Source organism: Theobroma cacao, chromosome 2, assembly GCF_053813885.1.
Source record: "Theobroma cacao isolate CCN51 chromosome 2, ASM5381388v1, whole genome shotgun sequence".
Lineage (NCBI taxonomy): Eukaryota > Viridiplantae > Streptophyta > Magnoliopsida > Malvales > Malvaceae > Theobroma > Theobroma cacao.
Window position 1 is genome coordinate 8,987,681 of NC_142640.1, and position 19,683 is coordinate 9,007,363.

Genomic DNA, 19,683 nt, shown 5'->3' on the forward strand with positions numbered 1-19,683 from the left:
CACATATTCATGGGTTAGGAATGCGCGGCCGGTCTTAGAAAAAGCGACCTGAAAACTAGTGAAAACTCATGCTTTGTCAAATCCCAAACTAAACTAATATTCGCGTTTAGAAAACTACAAAACAAGGTTCCAGATAAATGGAACTTGTGCTCTGGACCTCAACTTTTGCCTTGGGTTTACTATTACATATTCACATTTTACGCCTGTAATCCAAGATTCTGACCACCTTCTTAAGTGCCCGAGCACGAGAAATTACAGGCTCGTGCTCATGGGATTTGTCTATCTCCAGTCTCAAACAGGTTTCTTTTGTAGGTAGGGTTTCTACAAACAGGTGCCTGGAGGAACTGCTAAAATTCTAGCTTTTGTACCAAAAGAAGTTGCAATTTCTACGTCTAACACTCCCAAACTACCAATAATGCCAAAAGTACAGACTGCAAAGTTCAAAAAGGGCATAAATTTTTGCAGATATCTTCCCTTTGTTTGCTTCTTGCTTTATTCTGTAATTTCTACTAGGGCAAATGGCATTGTTAATTTCAAGATGCGTACCAAAAAGGAATAAGTATAATACTAATGAGAAGAAACAATTTAAAAAACGAACTTCCTTTGAGTAATTCACAAGTTCCTCAACATGCTACAGTATTGTCAACTCTGTGATGTTGTATGTTTGATTCTTCTCTTTAGACCACAGCTACATTTCTTCCTAGGAAACTTCCCATCTCTCTTTCCCTCAAAATCTGTAAAAGTGAAGACCATGCTTGAACTTTCAGCAGCTGATCGTGTCCAACGCACACAAAGGATCCCTTCAACTTTCCGAGCATGCCATTACAGATGGAAACTGAATCTAATTCAGGATCTAAGGGGCTCTGTCCTTATGACTTGCAGATCCTGTTATTGTATTAACATTTGGGAAAACTATCTTGATATGCAAGATTAATTAGTAATGCCTTGATGATCTCTATGTCTATGGTATTGGTCGTATTAACCATAAGCATTACTTGAAGTTTAGAATCTATGGATGCATGTAAATTAGTTCATCATATCTGCATTCCCTTATTGCAATGTCCAAAAGTTTGCCAGATGTAGAAGGTAACACGTCGCAACAATGCCTTCTCGGTGCCTGCATCTTAAGACAAGGAAAGATAGCATGAACCTCGATTGTAATTATAACTGCATTAAAAAGGGCATCAGGTAAGATTAAAACTAAGTGATACCTGGTTATAATTGAGGTCTAGCTTCTTCGTGGAGACTCTGATTTCTTCAAGTTTCCTTGGTGAACCCATGTCAATTGTGCAATTTTCATAAGATTGCCTGTAAACACTCTTAATTCCAGCCTTACTAGAAGATACACTGTCCAAAAAGAAAGTTGTGGGTCTATGGCAAGGATCTGGGTGAACTTCTCTCGTGTTAAAAGTGTAGACTCCTGCTAAACCAGTTCCCGTCTTCCACTGCCTGAATGTTTCTTGCACAGGGAGAACATCTGGTAAATACATGTGTTTGCCATATACTTGAACAGCATAACCCCATGACACTGAAATCGTCCATGAAAACCAACGATCATAGCAGACTGTTCGTTGCAAAATTCTCTGAGAATCAACATTTGCAGCCTGAAGTAAATGTTCCATAGCCTTAATACGAGTCATGTTAGGGAAGATTGGGTCCATGTGATCTATGTGATGGAAGGATACCAAGGGTGTCAATGGATGGGCAGCCAACAAACCAAGTGCATTACCCCGGACATCAAACTGGTTGAAATTCAACATAACCAAAAAATTTTCAGAAACACAAAATTTACTTTCATACTAATTGTCAGTGCTAAATTTACCAGATAAACATAGCTTTGCAGACATCAACAGTCAAAACTCATAGTAATTATTTACTTAAAATTTAACCAATTGATACCTGATGAAAGCCAGGCTCGCGTGTCAATCCAACACCAAGCTCTGTCAAGCAAGAGTAGACCCTGGAATCACTTCCATACAGATGAGGATATCGATCTATACAGGAATCCAAAACTTTGGCCAGAACTTTAGCCAGAGGATAACTTATAGCAAAGCCTGCTCCACCAAATGCCATTCCAAAGCCGAACACCCTGTTCTGTTCATAAATCTCCGAGCCAGCCCCAACGTAGTACCAAAGTCGATGGTCATATTTGGAAAGTGTCTTTGCCAAATTCTCTGGAAAGAACACGGTGTCATCATCCCCAAAAACGTACCATCGTACATTAGAATGATTAAGGGCAACGGTCTCTAAAATTACGCGTGCCACGCGAATTGCAGATCGGAGACCACCTCTGTAAGTGTAACGAAACCTTGAAGTGTCCTCGGAGATGCATATTGGAGGCAGAGTACTGTTATCATCCCTTGAAGTTGCATTAGGGGGCATGCTTTCAAGAAACACACATCCACGCATTTGACGAGGCTTCCACCATAGCTTAGCATACTCCTTTCGCTTTGGCCATGATTTCTGGTTTGAAGCAATCCCGAAAACAATATGTTCCATAGCAGTCGGTGCATGAACATCTTGGGGGGAAGAATATACATGTGGAGGCAGCTTCGCGTTGTGGACTAAGAATACTGACGCAATAATAAAGGTGAGACAAACAGAAGATGAGATCAAAATGAAGTTTAGCAGATGAGAAGAAGATTGGGTTTTGGATAGCAACTTAAAAAGCTGCATTTTTCAATGTTGATGGAAGAAGAAGAAGAAGAAGAGATGACTTGATGTACAGGAAGGATTCTGGTCTTTGGACCTTCAAAAAAGTTGTGTTACCTTGGCATTTTAAGGCACATAGACATACATACATAGGTATCTTTTATATACCCGTCGTTTTGTAACGTAATCAACGGCGAATACATGGAACATACACATTTGGACGCTTCAATTTAGTTATTTGGGCATACGAGGAAGGAAGGAAGCAATAAAAACATGGGTTTGGCAGCCAAATTAAAAGACGTTCGATCCTCTCTGCGAATGAGAAATGCCCAGCTGGTGGTGGGCTCACCAGCGACCAGACCCTTCCCCAAGACTTGATCAGGTTGAAAATTGACTAATGCGGCGGAGACTAGTTTTTCTTAACGACCAAAGGTTGGTTGGGACTTGGGACCCTTTCCATGGGTTAAGTCATGCACTGTTATTAAACTAATAATTCCAGTACCATCTTTACATGTTTAAGAAAACAAATATTTTTTCCCTAGGAAAAATTAAAAAAGGAAAAATGACAACCACTTTAGCTGAAAGTCCAACGCTGTTTTCGTAAAAATCACTGATTGTTGAACTTTGAAGAAACTAACCATGTGCTAAGGGAGGCTCAAGCCACCTGGAACGGAAGGGTCGGATCCAAATCCTCGCCCCGTCCACATGGTTGTTTTAGTTTAGTAGTAATAATAAATCTAATTAAATAAATAACCCAAATAAAAAATAGTGATATATTTTAAAAGCATTGAGAAGTTAAAAAAAATGAATTACGTACACACGCTGTGCTTAATTAATTGAAGTGGTCCACCTCGAGATTAAATACAAGTTCATGTCGGTTTCTTTCTTTTCTTTTTTTTTTTTTTTCAGTTTTCATTTCTCGTACGTTACACAAGGAACCTTAACGAAATCGGCGTCGCAATCTATCTTAGAAGTCCTCAAAGCAGGTGGCAATCCATTTTTGATCCCCCTTACCAGCCTGCTTCTCGGCATTCAAAGACAAAATCAAGGGTGTGAAAATCGTTGTACTGAAACAAAAGAGGGTGCAAATTTCATTTTCAAAAACGTTTCGGTTTAAAAATCGCGAATGAAATATAAAAGAGAATGAACAAAGGGCGTGAAGGCAGAGTTCAGACTCCAAGGAAACGAGAGACTGCAAACATTAAGACAATACCTTGTACCAAAATCACGAGCTGGCCCCTGATCTGCAATAATGGCTTATCGTCAGTGTGCAAATCACAAAATATATCCAATTCAACCACTCATATATCACATCCCCAAGAAACTTTTCCCGCACAATCAGACATCGCTTACTTGACATTAAGAATAAAATCAACATTATTCACTTCACCAAAATTTTATTTACTTCACAAGATGATAACATTCGGCTACATGCTAATCAGCATCGATTTTTTTTTTTTTTTGATGATGTGTTTAGATTATTGTTGTCATCTTTCTTCACATACCTCCAGAGGTAAGCAGTAGATTAATTAGGCCAATCAATTTAACAAAAAGCAGCCAATTCCTAAGTCACCATTCGCCAAATCTTAGAAGGTAAGATTGTTGGAGCAGTCTCCTTTTGATCCAGGTCATTCACTATTTCTCGTGATGGTCACTGAATGCTAAAACCAAAGACCCATGGCCACCTTTAGTCATTAGCTTCCTCTCCTGAAGATAAGGCATAGCAATTATTAGAAAATGCATTAGAGTTAGTGAGAAAATACCAGTTCTACAAGGCTTGGAGATCTCAACCATACAGAAGACTTATAAGTCAGTTGGAATCTACAAGATTTCACCTGCTGAAACATTAGGCTTTCAGGTCAATACACAAAAGGAACTCACATATGATGATTATAGTTAAAATGGAAAAGGGCATTTTCCACATGTACCAACACCAACAACTAAGCCCTTAGCTGCTATGTGGGAAACATTGCATGAAACTGAATTTGCAGATCAAGGAGGTTAGATTAAAGCCATTCATTTCAACAAAGACCATCTAAATTGACAAGAAATTACCTCACAGTTTACAATATAAATTGAGCAGAAGTTTGATTGAAGTTCTGCATGCTTTGTGCCTGCTTCAGTTTTTCACACAACAGCAGTCATCTTGGTAGAAGTGCTATGCATTCATGGATATCAGTTCATCAATTCCACACTTTCTAATGTTGATAACCATTGATTCATTATATGAAGGCAAAATCTCACAGCACTGGCGACGAGGAGCCATTATCTGGAACAGAGGGGGATAAATTTGTAAAATGGCAATAATTTCAAAGACAACAACAAAAAATGCAGAGGAACATTGAAAATGAAATAAAATGGCTAAAAGTTTAAACTTCCAAGGGTCAACCAATCAGTTTATTAATACCTGCTCCATATCAAGCTCCAGCTTCTGTGAGACCACTTTCACCTCCTTGAGGTTCTTTATTGCATCAGTTCTGACACAATTTCCATCAGAATACCTGGTATAAATGCTCCAGACAACATTTTTGTCTGACCCAACACTTTCTAGGAAAAATCCTAAGGGTCTTTTACATGAATCTTTAGGAAATTCTCTTGTATTGAACATAAAGTGAGCCCCAACATTCGCACCTCTCTTCCATGGGGAAAAAGTTTTCTGCAGTGAAAGGAGATCCGGAAGGAGCTGATTGCCTTCATAAAACTGAATAGCATAACCCCATGCAACTGAAACAGTCAATGAATTGAAACGATCATAGCAGACAGTTTGCTGCAAAATCCTAGAAGAATCAACATTCACAGCTTTAAAGAAGTGTTCCAGAGCTTGAGTCTTGCTCATATTTGGGAAGACTGGCTCCATAGCATCCAAGTGATGAAGAGATACCAGAGGTGATAATGGATGAGCAGTAAGCATTCCAAAAAGATTACCCCGCATGTCAACCTGGAGAAAGTACATAAATAAATACACCAAAATTTTCTTTTAAACTCAATCACCAACCTTCAAAGCATCTAAGCTAAAATCAACCATGCAGTACCCTCTTCCAGAAAACCATGGACAGAACTCAAACAGCCAAGTACAAACCAGTCAAATCTCAAAACCAACACAACAGCATTTAAGCCTCTTGAAAAATATCTAGTTCAGATTTTCTTTCCACTCTCTTGTACATGCTCAAGTAAGATAATAAATCATCCAACAGGCCCACAATGATATATCATCATGTTCGAAAAGAAAGGGCATCCATAGCAGCTGAAGCAATAAGAAACGCCTCTGAGCAGAACTCGCCAACAGCAAGACTCAAATCTGTTTGGCTAGTGGGGATTTAGGAATTAAAATCTAAGAGTTTGTAGGTTTGAGGGATGATTCAATCACTATGAATAAGGATTTCCTGCTCTCTTAAAAATATTTATTGCCAGGTTCATAGCAAAGCCACCTCTAGGATATAACAAAACCACTAGAAACCACCATCAATTGATACTGAATATTTCCTGGAAAACTTCAATATGAAATATTGCAATGCACAACAAGAAATTATTAACGTATATTTGTTGTGTGATAGAAGTTTTTATTAAATAAATTTCACAAGGTACAAAAAACACCCTTTTTCAAGCAAACAGTTAACTACCTTATCCAACAATTCTATTGGGAGCGTCTGTTCAAATAAATAATTAACCTTGAGCATATAAACTTAATATACTTTCGATTTTTACACCAATTCATATTACAATCTAACTATAAAACTGCAATTAATATCACCCAAAACAATAACAGAAATGCTAAGATCAACATCTTAATATAAGCTGTTTAAAGATTTTAATAATTACCTGATGGAAACCACGTTCATGAGTCAAACCTACGCCAAGCTCAGCCAAACAAGACCAAACCCTAGCATCGCTTCCGTACAAGTGAGCGTACCTCATCAAGCAAGAGTCCAAAACCCTAGCCAAAACCTTTCCCAAGGAGTAACTGATAGCGAACCCTCCCCCGCCAAACGCCATGTCAAAAGAGTATTTCAAATTTTGCTCGTAACTCTCAGAATTGCTCCCAACGTAAAACCACTTCTCGTGATCGTATTTGGAAAGCACTTTTACCAAATTGTCCACGATAAAAACAGTGTCGTCGTCCCCGAACACGAACCACCTGATTCCCGTTTCGTTGCGTTCAACCGCCTCTTTGACTACACGCGCCACGCGTATAGCCGAACGGAGACCACCCTTAAAGGTGTAAGGGAATGATTTGGTGTCGCCGGACACCATGACGGGAGGGAGAGTGGGGTCCACCAAAGAGGAGACAAGTTGGTCGAGGAAGGCGACGGCACGGGTAGCGCGTGGAGTGTACCAGAGGCGAATGTAGGAGCTTCGGCGGGGGAAGGAGTTTGAGGAGCAAGCAATGGAAAAGAAGAGGTGATGGCGGCACGTGGGTGAAGGGAACGGGGCCGTTGTGGCGAGAGGGAAAGGGGCTTGGGGGTGGCGGAAGACGAGAAAAATGGAAATAAAAAGGGAAAATATCAAAAGAAGATCTTTGATGCGTGATGGAGTTAGATTGAGAATTTTGAGCATTTTCTTAAAGTAAAAAAGGAACCGACTGGGAGTAGAGGGAGAATTGAATACGGGTTTCCTTTTACGCTTGAAGTACATAAAGGAAAGTAAACTGATTACCGAGAGATGGAACTGGGAAGAGCGAGTTGCATTGAAGCACTTTGTTTATAGTAGAACATTAAAAGACAGGGCGATCTGCTTTAAGCTGAGTTGCCTTTTTTTAGTTCACGACGATCCAACTGTTTTTCTTTTTCTTTTTTCTATTGGTTTTTGTCAGTTTTGTTGTCGGTTAATAGGGCTGCCTACTCATACTGGGCTTTTTTGGGCCTAGGGGTTGATTAGAAGCCTACAATTTTTTGGGCTTTTGAGCTTTTCTTGGTAAAAAGTTGTGCCAATAGTACTGTTATTGGTACAAGCCCAGATCACTTTTAACGCTACAAGTGAGATCTACGCCCAGCTCAGCTCAATAGTTCAATTCGTCGGGTCGAAGTAGATACAGTGCCAAGACCCCCGAGCTCTGCTCGATTAAAGAACTCAACGTTCGAGCTCGACTCTAGCTCAGTCAATCTTTTTTGGCTTGATTGCAACTCGAAAAATAATCCTTGTACTCAAATTTGACTGGATTAAATTAAATTATCATTAGTTTATATAAGAGATTTGAAACTTAATTTGATTAAACTCAATTATCATTAATTTATAAAAAAAACTCAAAATTCAACTTGAATTCGAATTTAAATTAAATTATAAAATATTTAAATAAATATGATATTTTTATTTATATGTGTACCCAATTTTTTAAAATATTAACAAATTTAAAAATTCAAATAAAACTATGAAATATGTATAATGAATTCAAAAACTTGATACTACTCACGAACCACTTGTGTCACGATCCGTAGATCCGTGATTAGTTCAATACGTATGGATTGTCAAGCCAGTCCACATGTAAGGGTCCATCAGTTGTCACCTTAGCAGCCAAGTAAAGTATTATTGGGCAATTAGAATACTTTCCAAAAGTAAAATCTTCCTTGTTGATTACTTGCTCATCAATGAGGATAGTTTTAAGACTTACTTTTTTTGTAGTTAAAAAAAGTTTGGATTAGATGCTTTCATATTTATTTTTACTTGCGCATCCAAAAAAATTTGGATTAAATATTTTCATATTTATTTTTACTTACACATCAAGTTTAGGTTATGTAAATTATTATAAATAACAACCTTAAGAGTCATTGTAAGGCAATCAAATCAAATTTGTTGAATAAAGCAATTTACTTTGTGCTTAAATTTTAAATACTTTATTTTATTCTTATTAGAGTAATAATATTTATTTATTTTCTCTAATATTTTTCTTAATATTCATTTACTTTACGTTCTTGCACCGATCATCAAGAAACTTCATTTAAGCTTACTTAATTTTATGAACATAAGACTATAACGCCACACGTAACTTGACTAAAGTTCCAAACCTGTGACACTTAGATCCAATATTATTAAATTTGGACTTGGTACGTTAATCAAATAATTTGAACTTGACTAAGACAGTGAACAAATCAAAATCAAATATTCATTGAATCGAACCCATGTTGACTCGAATATTCATCAAATCAAACCCCCGAATACTTTGCATGTAATGTACATATAATTACTATTATAAAGTAAAAATAAATAAATCGGAGGTGAAAACAGCTCCGAAATATTTTTTAATTTTATATTTTAATTCGACAGTCCCTTTACTTTTAATATACAAAACCTACAAAAACTTAATAAATAAAAAGCTACATAATTAAGAAGTATTAGTAATAAAATGAATATTATAATTATAAACAAGAATATAAGATAATAAAATTAATTTTAACACAACTTTATTGAATTGCAGATCATTTCTAGCAAAAATAACATGTATATTGCTTTGCTTTTGTTAAAAGTTGGCCCGACATTTAAATTTTAAAAATATGGATTTTAGTCCATAAGTTTTGAATTGGAAGCTCAGAGTTTTTTTTACACAGATTGCAAGCTTGGTAATTTGCTCAATCAAAATTCTAGTAGTGGATTCATTTCTTGCATGCAAAATAGATGCCCGAAATGATAGCCACCCCAGCAGCGGCAATGCCCAGGGATGCCAGAATTTTGCCAGTTGAAACTGTGGGTTTCTGTGAAGGAATTGCCATGAGATCATTCATCGAAACAGGCTGCTTCCAATGCTTCCTAATTCCTTGCAAGTGCCCCTTACCAACGACTGCCACAACTGAACTATGCTCACTCGCAATTCTATGCAATGTGGATGACATGTACCTGAATGCGCATGCAGGTTGAAGACAATATTAATCCCACAAGCATAACAATTATTGTTTGTGCAACAAATATCAAACAAGGCTAAGCAAAAACTACATCCGCAGACTTGAATCATCTTGTACCATTTAGAATGTCCCTGACTGAGTTTGTTGTGTCGAGTCAAGGCACAGTGGCTCAGTTTGTCAAATTATCAAAAACAAATTAAATCATAATAAATACATAAAATAAAGAATATAAATGTCATTTGATATTTCTATTAATGAGGATTTAGTAATTTTTAATTTAATTTTTCTAAATTTTCACCCATGCAATTTAAGATATCTGCCCATTCCTATACTTAGGTAACTTCTTTTTTCTTCCATCTATTTTTTCTTACCTTTTGTTTCTTTTCACCTATTTTTCCTCTTCCACCTACATAATCTTTGCTTCTTTTCACCTATTTTTCCTCTTCCACCCACATAGTGGTATGCCAAAAACTAGTAAATAGTTATAAAATTTGAAGAGAAAAATGAAAACCACACATTTTAGTTTTGCAGTCAAGAGAAGTCCAAAACACTAATACTAATAATCTGATACGCATTTAAAGGAGCAAAAGTATACTAACTGGTCTCGTTCATGTACAAGAGTTTCCATTAGAGTTGGGAATTCCTTGCTCATTTCTTGAATCACAAGAGTCAGCATGTCAACATCATCCATGTCCTTCAGCTGAATATACAATACATTTTAGCATCACAAAAATGGATTTTTTTTCTTCAAAACTGTAAGTGCTTTAAAATATGAAAATGTAAATAAAGCATATTGACTGATAATGAAATAAGAGAATAAGAAAGAAAGTTCACCATTTTATTAAGTTCTTCAGGGCTTGGCAAGAAGACTGCTTGAAAAAGTAAGGAATACAATAATTTTGTCTTATGCCAAAGTGGCATTTTCCCCCAAGTTCTCCGCAATGTAATCTGTTTCATCCAATCAAATCTTTGAAAATACTTGCAGGTCAAGATTAAAGATAAATGAACATAAAATGCCACCATAGTACAAACTGTTGAGAGAACAGTTGTACTGCCATGTATAGCTTCAGCAGTACGACAAGGCTTATACACATTATTAAGCAACCGACAGTAGTTATTTAAGGGTTTTATAAAAATAATTAGGATGAGAAACGCTGGCTCAACAGTTTCCCCTGTACATTAAGTAAATTGTACCACAAAAGTTTGAGTTTTAAACAACTGTAGAGAATAATATTTATTTTTTAGGAAGTAATAACACCCAGCAACCAATCACATATCTTACCTGTACAGGACGATCACCAAGAATCACCTTGCCACCATACTTCATTGCTTCTTCAAATGCCACACGAAATTCAGACCCAGGGAAAACCTCAAGCTTACTAGCAACCTATTGAAAAATGATTTAGGACACATAAATTTGCTTACTTGATGAGCAAAAACAAACAATTCCCATGGTGAACTCTGGATAAAAGATTCAATAAGTAACATACCTTGGCAAGAAACCAACTATAAAGGATACCAAACATGTTATGCTTTTTCTTCCACATATCTATCATTTCTCCCATGGTTGGCACCTGGTAGATCTTAAGTTAGTATGTTTGAAGATAAAAATTTCGCAGCTGAATATTAAAGCCTATAAAGGATGCAACACCAGCCAAACAGTTATGCCATCAAAACAAAAGCCTAGTTGTCATAACTGTGATATGGGAAGATAATTGGAGAATACACAAGAAGATTAAAAGAATGCAGCAAGATGGAAAACAAGGTAGAAAAGCTTATTTCTTCAGTTTTCAATACCCTGAAGCGTCATGTGAATCCTTTCCTCAACGCAAGGAAATTATTAAAAAAAAAAAAGGAACAACATCTGAGTACAAACCTTTAAATTCTGGGGGGTAAGCACAGCAACTCGACTTGAGCATAACTCCAAGAAAACAACCTGTAGAACAACAATTGGAAAATTCGTATGTGCTTCAAAATTCAAGTGAATTACTGAGGTGAAAATGCAGGTCCTAAAACAGTATGAAAGCAGGCAGCTAACCTGCTAAATGATCCATCCATGATACAAATGTTAGTTAGTTTCAGAAGAGAAGCACCTGAGGTTTCAAAAAACTGATTACAGCTTCAACTTCTCTGCATGATTCCTGTAAAGCCGCAATAACTACATATTAATCTCCCTCTTCAAGACTAAATGCCCATCTAAGAAATTACTAACAATTCTCAGTTCCTTTAGAGATTTTCATTTTTAAAATCCTAAATTTTAAATTCGATCAGTTTCCAACATTTTCTCGTTAACCAAACAGAAACCAGAACCGGCACGTGCCTGAGAGACATGCGCAGTCCCAACCAAGTACACATCGCAATTGCCGCCCTCGGCGGAGGACTCGCATGTGAGAACCATCACGCTCCTCGAAAGCTCCTCGGGGAGCTCCACCTTCCTTCTATCCGAAGAATCAGATCTTTTGCTCCTCGAAACGGCGTCGCTGTTAGTGCTATCGTAATCCTCGTTTTGCATCTCTTCTTCTTCTTCCTCTTCTTCTTCAACTTTCACGATGCTCTCGCTTAATGCGTCCGTGACATTAGGGTTAGGGTTTTCGATGTGGACGAAGTCCTCGCCGGACGTGGGATCTGATTCCGTCGGTTTCGGCTCCATTGCCGGCGGTTTCGGTTTGTAATTGGGACGGTTAGCGGTGGTGGCAGAGGTGGTAAATTCTAGGGGTTTGAGGAGCGTGAATTGTTTGAAATGGTGAAGAGGCAAGATTGTTTGTGAAAAAGGAGGAGCGAAAGTGGCTTTGAGTACGATAGAGCGGACTACCTGGGGCGAGTAGACTGGGGCGAGTGGGCGAGTCAAGCGCCTCATATAAGCAGTTCCGGTTATGGGATTTTGTGTGAGAGAGGGAGCATACTCTGGCCATTTGGGGCATATATGGAAAGGTAGGATACGACACGATCACTGCAAACGGTTTCAAGTTCTTATTCAGTTTTATTTTTTTCTATTTTGCAATTTTCGATTTCCATTTGAGGCAAAACTCATTCTTTAGATGAGAAAAAAAATTATATAATGTTTGAAAAATCTTTAAATTATTTAAAATATTTAAATAAATTTTTATTTTTTTATTATTTTTAATCAAGTCACTATATTTTTATTTTGAATCAAATATTGATTAACTAATTAATATATTAATCAAAATGTCACTTTTCATTTTTATTCACACAATATTAACGTAGAGTACAAAAAATGTCATATGTTTATTTTATCTTATAACATCAACATGCTATATTAATGCCACGGAAGATAAAATGACAAAAGACATACTGACTAACAAGACGAAGTTAGTCAACTTTTATTAGAGAGACCAAAGACGAAGAAGAATAAGGATTAAAATCTTTTAAAACTAATATGTTGAACTTAACTAATAATAAAAAAATTCGTAATAGACAATAATTTTATATAACATGTAAAAAAATAAAAAAAAATTATAATAATCCTTTAAAAGAGTTGTGATCTATAATATTTCTTGCACTTGTTCATAAGTTAAAGCATTGAGACTTACTGGCTCAAGTGCAAGAGAATTATTTAAATAATTTACATATTTTCTTTTAAATTATTTGTCAATTATTTTCAACTTATTTATATTTTAATCAAGCTTAAAAAATTAATACAATCAATTTCTAATATTCTTGTTTTATTTCTATTTAAATGTAAAATACTAAATATAAAACTATAACGTAAAAAATATAAATAGTTAAATACGATATACATGATTAATAATTTTCTCTTATATAATCAAAATTGTTTAAAGATTAAATACTCAATATAATTTCCTCTTATATATTTAAGATAATTTTCTTTCAACTAAATATAAAATGTAACGTATATAAAACATATATATTCAAGAAAATTTTTTTTATATAATTAATATTAATAAAAAATAGTACATTAATGAAATTTTAAGCAACAACTAATGGTGCAACATTACAATTTATATTTGAAAATTACATAATAAGTATTTAACTTTTAAAGGCTAAAATCATGAAAAATAAAATCCACATAACAGTAAAAAGAAAAACATAATAAGTAGAAGATAGAACGCATAAAACAAAAAAGAAAGAAGAAAAACATGGTTGATGGTTGGAATAATGATGGTTGGGAAGATAACTTTGTAGCATTTGGTATAACATAGGAAAGTGATGATTGTAGAGAATATGATCGCATTATAGTGTTTAGTTTGTACTAAAAATATAGTGTAAATTTACAAAATTATCTTTATATTTGAAAATATAAAATTGAATAAATTTATATTTTTTTAATATAAATTTTTAACCTTTTCAACTTGATTCCTTAAAATAATAAATAATAGACAAAATAACATAATATTTGAATACTAATTTTTTAAATATTAAAATTTGGGAAATTATTAAATATTTATTTTTAATAAATTAGTTAAATTTTAAAGAATTAAATTAGTTAATTAAAATTATTTTATAAAAATATTAATTAATTTAATTATTTAAAAACAGTTAATTGATTAATATTAAAAGTGTAGCATGACTACCTTTTCTTCAAGTTATATTAGGTATCTAAGTTCCCGCACAACCCACCACCCTTTTTCTTTTTCTTTCTTTCATTTTTTTCTCTTTACTTCCCACACAGCTACACCCATCGTTGTTCTCGATGAGCTCAGGGTTCTTCTTCAGTTCTCTTCTTTTTTTTTTTCTCTCTTTCCTCCTTGCTTCCATCACCAATTTCAAATGACACCCTTCTTTCCTCTCTAGAGAGTTCAGCTCGAGGGGCTTCTAGTCATTTTAGTCCACTTTACTTTCTCTTAATCATGGAAAAGTAACATTCCTTCCAATCCAAGAGGGAATCACTTCCCTCCCTATGGTTGCAATATGATATCCATGGAAAGTTACATCTCCAACATCTTAGCATACAAAATGGTGTAAAGCCTTACCTTAAGAGTAAGTTTCGAATTCCCCTTCCTCTAATTATAAAAAAAAAAACCGGTGCATAGCCCTTCTTGTTAATTAAAATTCCTATAAAGTGATTTACTCTACACATACCAAATACCTTTTTAATCAATCATTAGTCATAAAGCTTCTTTGACTTAAAATAAAAGTAAAATAATTTAATTGAATATAATAAAAGAATAAAAATTTATTTAAATATTTTTAAATAGTTTAAGATTTTTTTAAAATATTATAAAATTTTATGTGAGAAAAGGAGCATATTTTGGGCGTTTGGGGCATATATATAAAGCTAGGATACGATACAATTATTATCATGCTACACATGGAAACAATTTCAAGTTCTTATTCAATTTCATTTTTTTTCTACTTTACAAACAATTAATAGATTTTTGATTTCCTTTTTAGGAAAAGATTATTCTTTTAGATGAGAAAAAAAAGTACAATGCTTGAAAAACCTTTAATTATTTTTAAAAAATTTAAATAAGTTTTTATTTTTTTATTATATTCAATCAAGTCATTAAATTTTTATTTTAGATAAAATATACTTTTATAACTAATGGTTGACTAATTGTTATCAATCAAAATGTCATTTGTTATTTTATACTTACGTGACATTGACGTGGAATGTTAAAAATATCACATGATCATATCATCATACCACTGTCGTAACGTGCGGGTCTAGGAACCCGACAGCCAGACGCGATGAAAACTCTAAAAGTAGGAGTCGCCACCAATCTTTTTTACTAGGTGTGATTGGCCACCTATTGACTCGATTCCAATCGACGATGTCACGACTCGGAACTCCCATCGAGCCCGTGACAACCGCCGCGAAGCCTCGACAGACATTCTTCTCCCGAATGCCTTTCAAGACCTTGCAAGGCTTTCGTACCAGTTTTTCCATTTCTCTCTTTTTTTTTAATAATAAAATAAACTAAAAATATTAATTAAAATAATCTATTTTAATGTAAAACAATATATATATATATGTATATTTTTGAAACATCAAAAAATTAGTTTTCTGCACACAAAAACAAAATAAATTTATACATACTGTAATATAGAAAACTGGAGTATGCAATTTAAATTACAATGACACGTGGGCCCCCAAATAACTGAGAAGGTTTAAGTCCTTGCTTTCTAGGATGCAACTCCGAAATTTACTTCTCGATGCAATTGACAGTCTACTGCCTATTCTGAGCCTGAAAAATGTATAGGAAGAAGGGGTGAGATTATAAAATCCTAGTGAGTAGACAGACATCATCAAAATAATCTAAAGCCGAGTAATAGGAGACAATTAAAATAATTCATCCCAACCCATATAAATAATTGGATTTCATCCAATTACTCAACATGGCTTATGTACTTTTCAAAAACTTAGCCCTTGCCAAAAATCCATTCTCGGGGATACCCCGCGAAGGCATCTTACCGAGACCGCCAAGGCTGTTTATTGTCACACACACAAACACATTTCACATCTGACAACACAGTCGTTCCTTGGCGTTGGCTGAGTCTCAATTTCACGTGGTGGTCAGTGTGAAGTGTACTCAAATCCTACCTCGAGAGTTATCTTACGCGCCTCTCCAATCGAGGTAAGCTCAATAATTGGGAACCGTGCCCCTCTAATTAGATTGGCCCACGGAACCCCCGTCACTACAGTGCCCACAAATCCTACCTTGGGAGTTATTCTAGGCGCCTCTCCAATCGAGGTAAGCTCAATAATTGAGAACCGTGCCCCTCTAATTAGGCTGGCCCACAGAACCCCCCTCACTGCAATGCCCACTTTATAATCCACCAATCAATAAAATCACAATAGTATGACATGGCTCACTTAACACATTCAAGGCAAATCAAAGCAGTTCACATATTTTAAAATCATAAAAAAATAACCAATCATACCCACATTTATCATAAGCCATTTAATGTAAAATCATGGATAAACAACACAATCATAGTATAGGTCTCCAATTACTCTATTTTTGAAATCATTATTAAATTTGTAAAAAAATTATAAAATTATTTTATAAAATCTCATTTTCCCATAAAACACAATAATTTTCCAATTAAACCATTTTTCCATAAAATCACACAATTAAATAAATCTACTCTAGATAATTAAGATGATAGTAAGTTTACTCACTATAATAGGAGTAGATATACTCCTATTCTCGATCCTCGGGTATAGTCTTTTACCCGTATCAGATAGCTCACCACCTATCCACAATACATGACACAAAAAATTCAATAATTTGTGTCAAATTAATATATATTATTTCAGGCTCTTATCCATGCATATGCACTAGATAGGGTGTGAAATGTTTGGACAATCGCTTAATCACAGTGTCCGACCTAACTTGCCTATACACGGTGTAAATTTCTAAAATCTCCAATTCAACTCCAATTCCATCCATTTCAATTTCAATTATCAAATTATATCCACAATACCTCAATGACTGTGAATGTGGTCCAATTTATCAGTTCGGACCACAAATTACGCTTTTACCCTTAGTGGGTAAAAATTTCAATTTTTTTTTGCACCAAAAATTCTCATTTAATTTCCAACCTCATAATTCATCATTTTTCCATCTAATTCTCTTAAAATAAAGTCAACCTCATCCTCACACACCATTGGCTAGATTCGGCCTAGAGAAATTCATGGAGAAAATGAATATGTTTCTTATTGTTTTACTCATAAACATGCTAAATTAACACTAAACACTAACATAGTTCAAAATCAAATTAATCTAACAACTTTCTCTCTCTAAACCCATATGATCAGATTTGAATCCATCATCAAAACACATAATTTAACCATGAAAAATAAGGAGAAATGCATGAAAATGATAAATCTTAAGCTAAGCTTGAAAAATCATACCTTTAAACACTTGATTCTTTGAAAAATCACACTTTTTCTTTGAGTTTTCTCACTCTAGGGTTTGTTCTTATTTCTCTCTCTCTCCTGCTGGTTTTGGCTGACCTTCCAAATGAAGAATTCTGGAACTTTCAAGCCTTTTAATAGGCTTAATAAAATATTATTATTTTATTTACCTTTTGAATATTTGAATATTTTATTTTTTCTAGCCCTCTTTTTGACTTTTTTTTTCTACCACTCAATCCTCTTCACTTATCCATGTCTTCCATGAAATTTTTAGACTTTTCCAAAGTTTTGGTGGAGCAAATTTTTAAAAATTACACTTTTACCCCCGTAAAAGTGAAAAATTATATTGTTGCCCTAAAAATTGAAAAATTACCAAAATGCATAATTTTTACTCCTTATACTCATATCATGCTCAAATATGCCAAATGGGTCTAAGAAATTTTTTTTTTTGAAAATTCCCATTCTGTCCTCAAATTGCAAAATGACCATTTTGCCCCATAACCAGTCAAATTTTTTGATTGATTCCAAATTGATCCTCGAACTCCGAATCACCATTCCAAGTAGATTTTGAGGTTTCAGAACTCTCAAATTCTTTTAAAATTTTTCATTTGAACTAGCTTGAGGTATAAATCAACTTCACAGCACCTCTAGGGGCAATATCGTCTTTTGTCGATTTCTTAGGCTTCCTCAATATACAAACATTCTATCGAGCATGTGAATAACATCATAATTATTTTACAAAGCAGGGTTTGACAGACAAAGTCTTAAATTAATTTTAAGCCCGTCGAAGAATCTTAAACTGATCTACATTTTTTTTAGATCTAGGTTCGGGAGTACGATTACGCCCGGGGAAGGATTAGCACCCCCGGGACGCTCGTTTCATGAACGGTATTATTTTTAGATTATCCTATTAGGCTTTAATTTTTAAGTTCATTTTATTTCCTTAGCTATTATTCACTTATTTTATCTTCTATTCAACCTAAAATGGAATGCAAATGTGAGGCAAGATGAAATGCATGGTATGAGATAAAAAATATCGGACGAATAACCTTTTATTGAGGACATTCTTCGATTCCGTCCATCATATTGGTGGGATCCGTGGTGTTCTCTCACCTCAGGAATTATCCGAGAAACTCGCCTTCACAAATTTAACGAAAAAATCCCATCATCGGGGTTATCGTACGTTTTCTTTAAAAATAATGTTTTTGTAAATATGAACCTATTACGAGCAAAAACATTTTTATTAAAAATGTTTCTCGAGCCCTCCCATCATACTGGTGGGACCCGGGGACGTCTTTTAACCTAGGGAGTTTTTCGAGAGAAACTCGCATTCGCAAGATCTTCGAAAAATCCCATCATCGGGACTTATGCTCGCAAACAAAAATATCTATATGCAATGATATGCATGATGCAATAGAAATATATGATATGCTTTTGAAGTTTATTTTTATTTTATTGTTTTTTAATTATTATATTTTTTATTTTTTTATTATATATTTTTTATTTATTTAAAATTAAAAATCTCGAAACCTCGAAATCAAGGCCCTCCCATCATACTGGTGGAGCCTTAATTCGGATCCCGAACCTAGGAAAAATTAGCCCGAGATTGCGGCTTCTCGCGTCCTGACTGATCATCCCATCATCGGTATTAAATTAAATAATTTGGTGATAATTCTTTATCTTATCCTAATTTCGTTCTCTCTTCATCTATATCCCTCTCCATTTTATATAAAACCCTTTTTTTTTAATATATTTCATATTTTTGTTTCATTACATTTTAATTCTAATTCTTCCTAATTTATTCTCATTTATTATTTAATTTTTAATTTGCTATTTTTTTTAATTTCTGTTCTCTCTTAACATTTAATCATTTTTATATGTATCTTATCTTTTTTATCCTACCTAATAACCTACTAAAACTTATTTGTCTTTCTACCTAAACATTGGGCCCAGCACAACCACAAAATCAAAACCAAACAAAAAATGTATACCTTCAGTGGGTTGACAGTAGCCCAACATGATTAGTCTGGCCTAATTGGTCTGCCTTTCAAAGCCCACCGTCTGGTCCCTGTCCACAGCCTGCAAATGCCCAAAATGACGTCGTTTCACATACACCAACCCTAACTATGTAAACCTCATTTTTTTTGCCTTTCTTCTCATTTTCTCCTCTCACATTCTCTCTCTACTCGCCGGATTCTCTCTTCTCTCTCTAAAAAAATCACCTTTCTCCTCTCCTCTCTCTCACCGACGTCGACTCCTCTCTTCTCTCTCTATTTCTTTATACCCATCGGCGACAGGACCCAAAGCTCCTCCTAACTAGCGGCAAACCCAACTCTTTTCCCCCTGATCGGCGGTGAA

At 34.8% G+C, this 19,683-nt stretch overlaps 3 protein-coding genes across 6 annotated transcripts; all 3 read right to left on the reverse strand.

Moving 5' to 3' along the window:
• Positions 1-584: 584 nt before the first annotated feature.
• On the reverse strand, positions 585-3,349 carry LOC18608522 (ERV-F (C)1 provirus ancestral Env polyprotein, putative (DUF604)). Of its 2 annotated transcripts, none has more exons than XM_018115775.2 (3): positions 1,900-3,349; positions 1,212-1,742; positions 585-1,117 (listed from the first exon to the last, which is right to left on the reverse strand). In XM_018115775.2, exons 1-3 carry the CDS (start codon positions 2,674-2,676, stop codon positions 1,010-1,012), a joined length of 1,416 nt encoding a protein of 471 aa, XP_017971264.2. In that variant the 5' UTR covers positions 2,677-3,349; the 3' UTR covers positions 585-1,009. The 2 variants fall into 2 exon arrangements, with proteins under 2 accessions (XP_017971264.2, XP_007043327.3); XM_007043265.3 differs by having other exon boundaries at positions 585-1,123.
• A 112-nt stretch (positions 3,350-3,461) lies between these two features.
• LOC18608523 (glycosyltransferase (DUF604)) lies at positions 3,462-7,435 on the reverse strand. 3 transcript variants are annotated; one of them, XM_088803743.1, is made up of 6 exons: positions 6,472-7,435; positions 5,060-5,590; positions 4,708-4,921; positions 4,158-4,359; positions 3,866-3,896; positions 3,462-3,719 (listed from the first exon to the last, which is right to left on the reverse strand). In XM_088803743.1, the coding sequence occupies exons 1-3, from the start codon at positions 7,282-7,284 to the stop codon at positions 4,811-4,813; spliced, it is 1,455 nt and encodes a 484-aa protein (XP_088659869.1). In that variant the 5' UTR covers positions 7,285-7,435; the 3' UTR covers positions 3,462-3,719; positions 3,866-3,896; positions 4,158-4,359; positions 4,708-4,810. The 3 variants fall into 3 exon arrangements, with proteins under 3 accessions (XP_088659869.1, XP_088659868.1, XP_088659867.1); XM_088803742.1 differs by lacking the exon at positions 3,462-3,719 and having other exon boundaries at positions 3,721-3,896; XM_088803741.1 differs by lacking the exons at positions 3,462-3,719; positions 3,866-3,896 and having other exon boundaries at positions 4,012-4,359.
• Positions 7,436-9,030: 1,595 nt separating this feature from the next.
• Positions 9,031-12,421, reverse strand: LOC18608524 (TraB family protein). Its single transcript, XM_007043271.3, has 8 exons — positions 11,803-12,421; positions 11,576-11,623; positions 11,359-11,418; positions 10,973-11,056; positions 10,765-10,869; positions 10,317-10,430; positions 10,082-10,182; positions 9,031-9,477 (listed from the first exon to the last, which is right to left on the reverse strand). Exons 1-8 carry the CDS (start codon positions 12,337-12,339, stop codon positions 9,237-9,239), a joined length of 1,290 nt encoding a protein of 429 aa, XP_007043333.2. The 5' UTR covers positions 12,340-12,421; the 3' UTR covers positions 9,031-9,236.
• Positions 12,422-19,683: the final 7,262 nt, after the last annotated feature.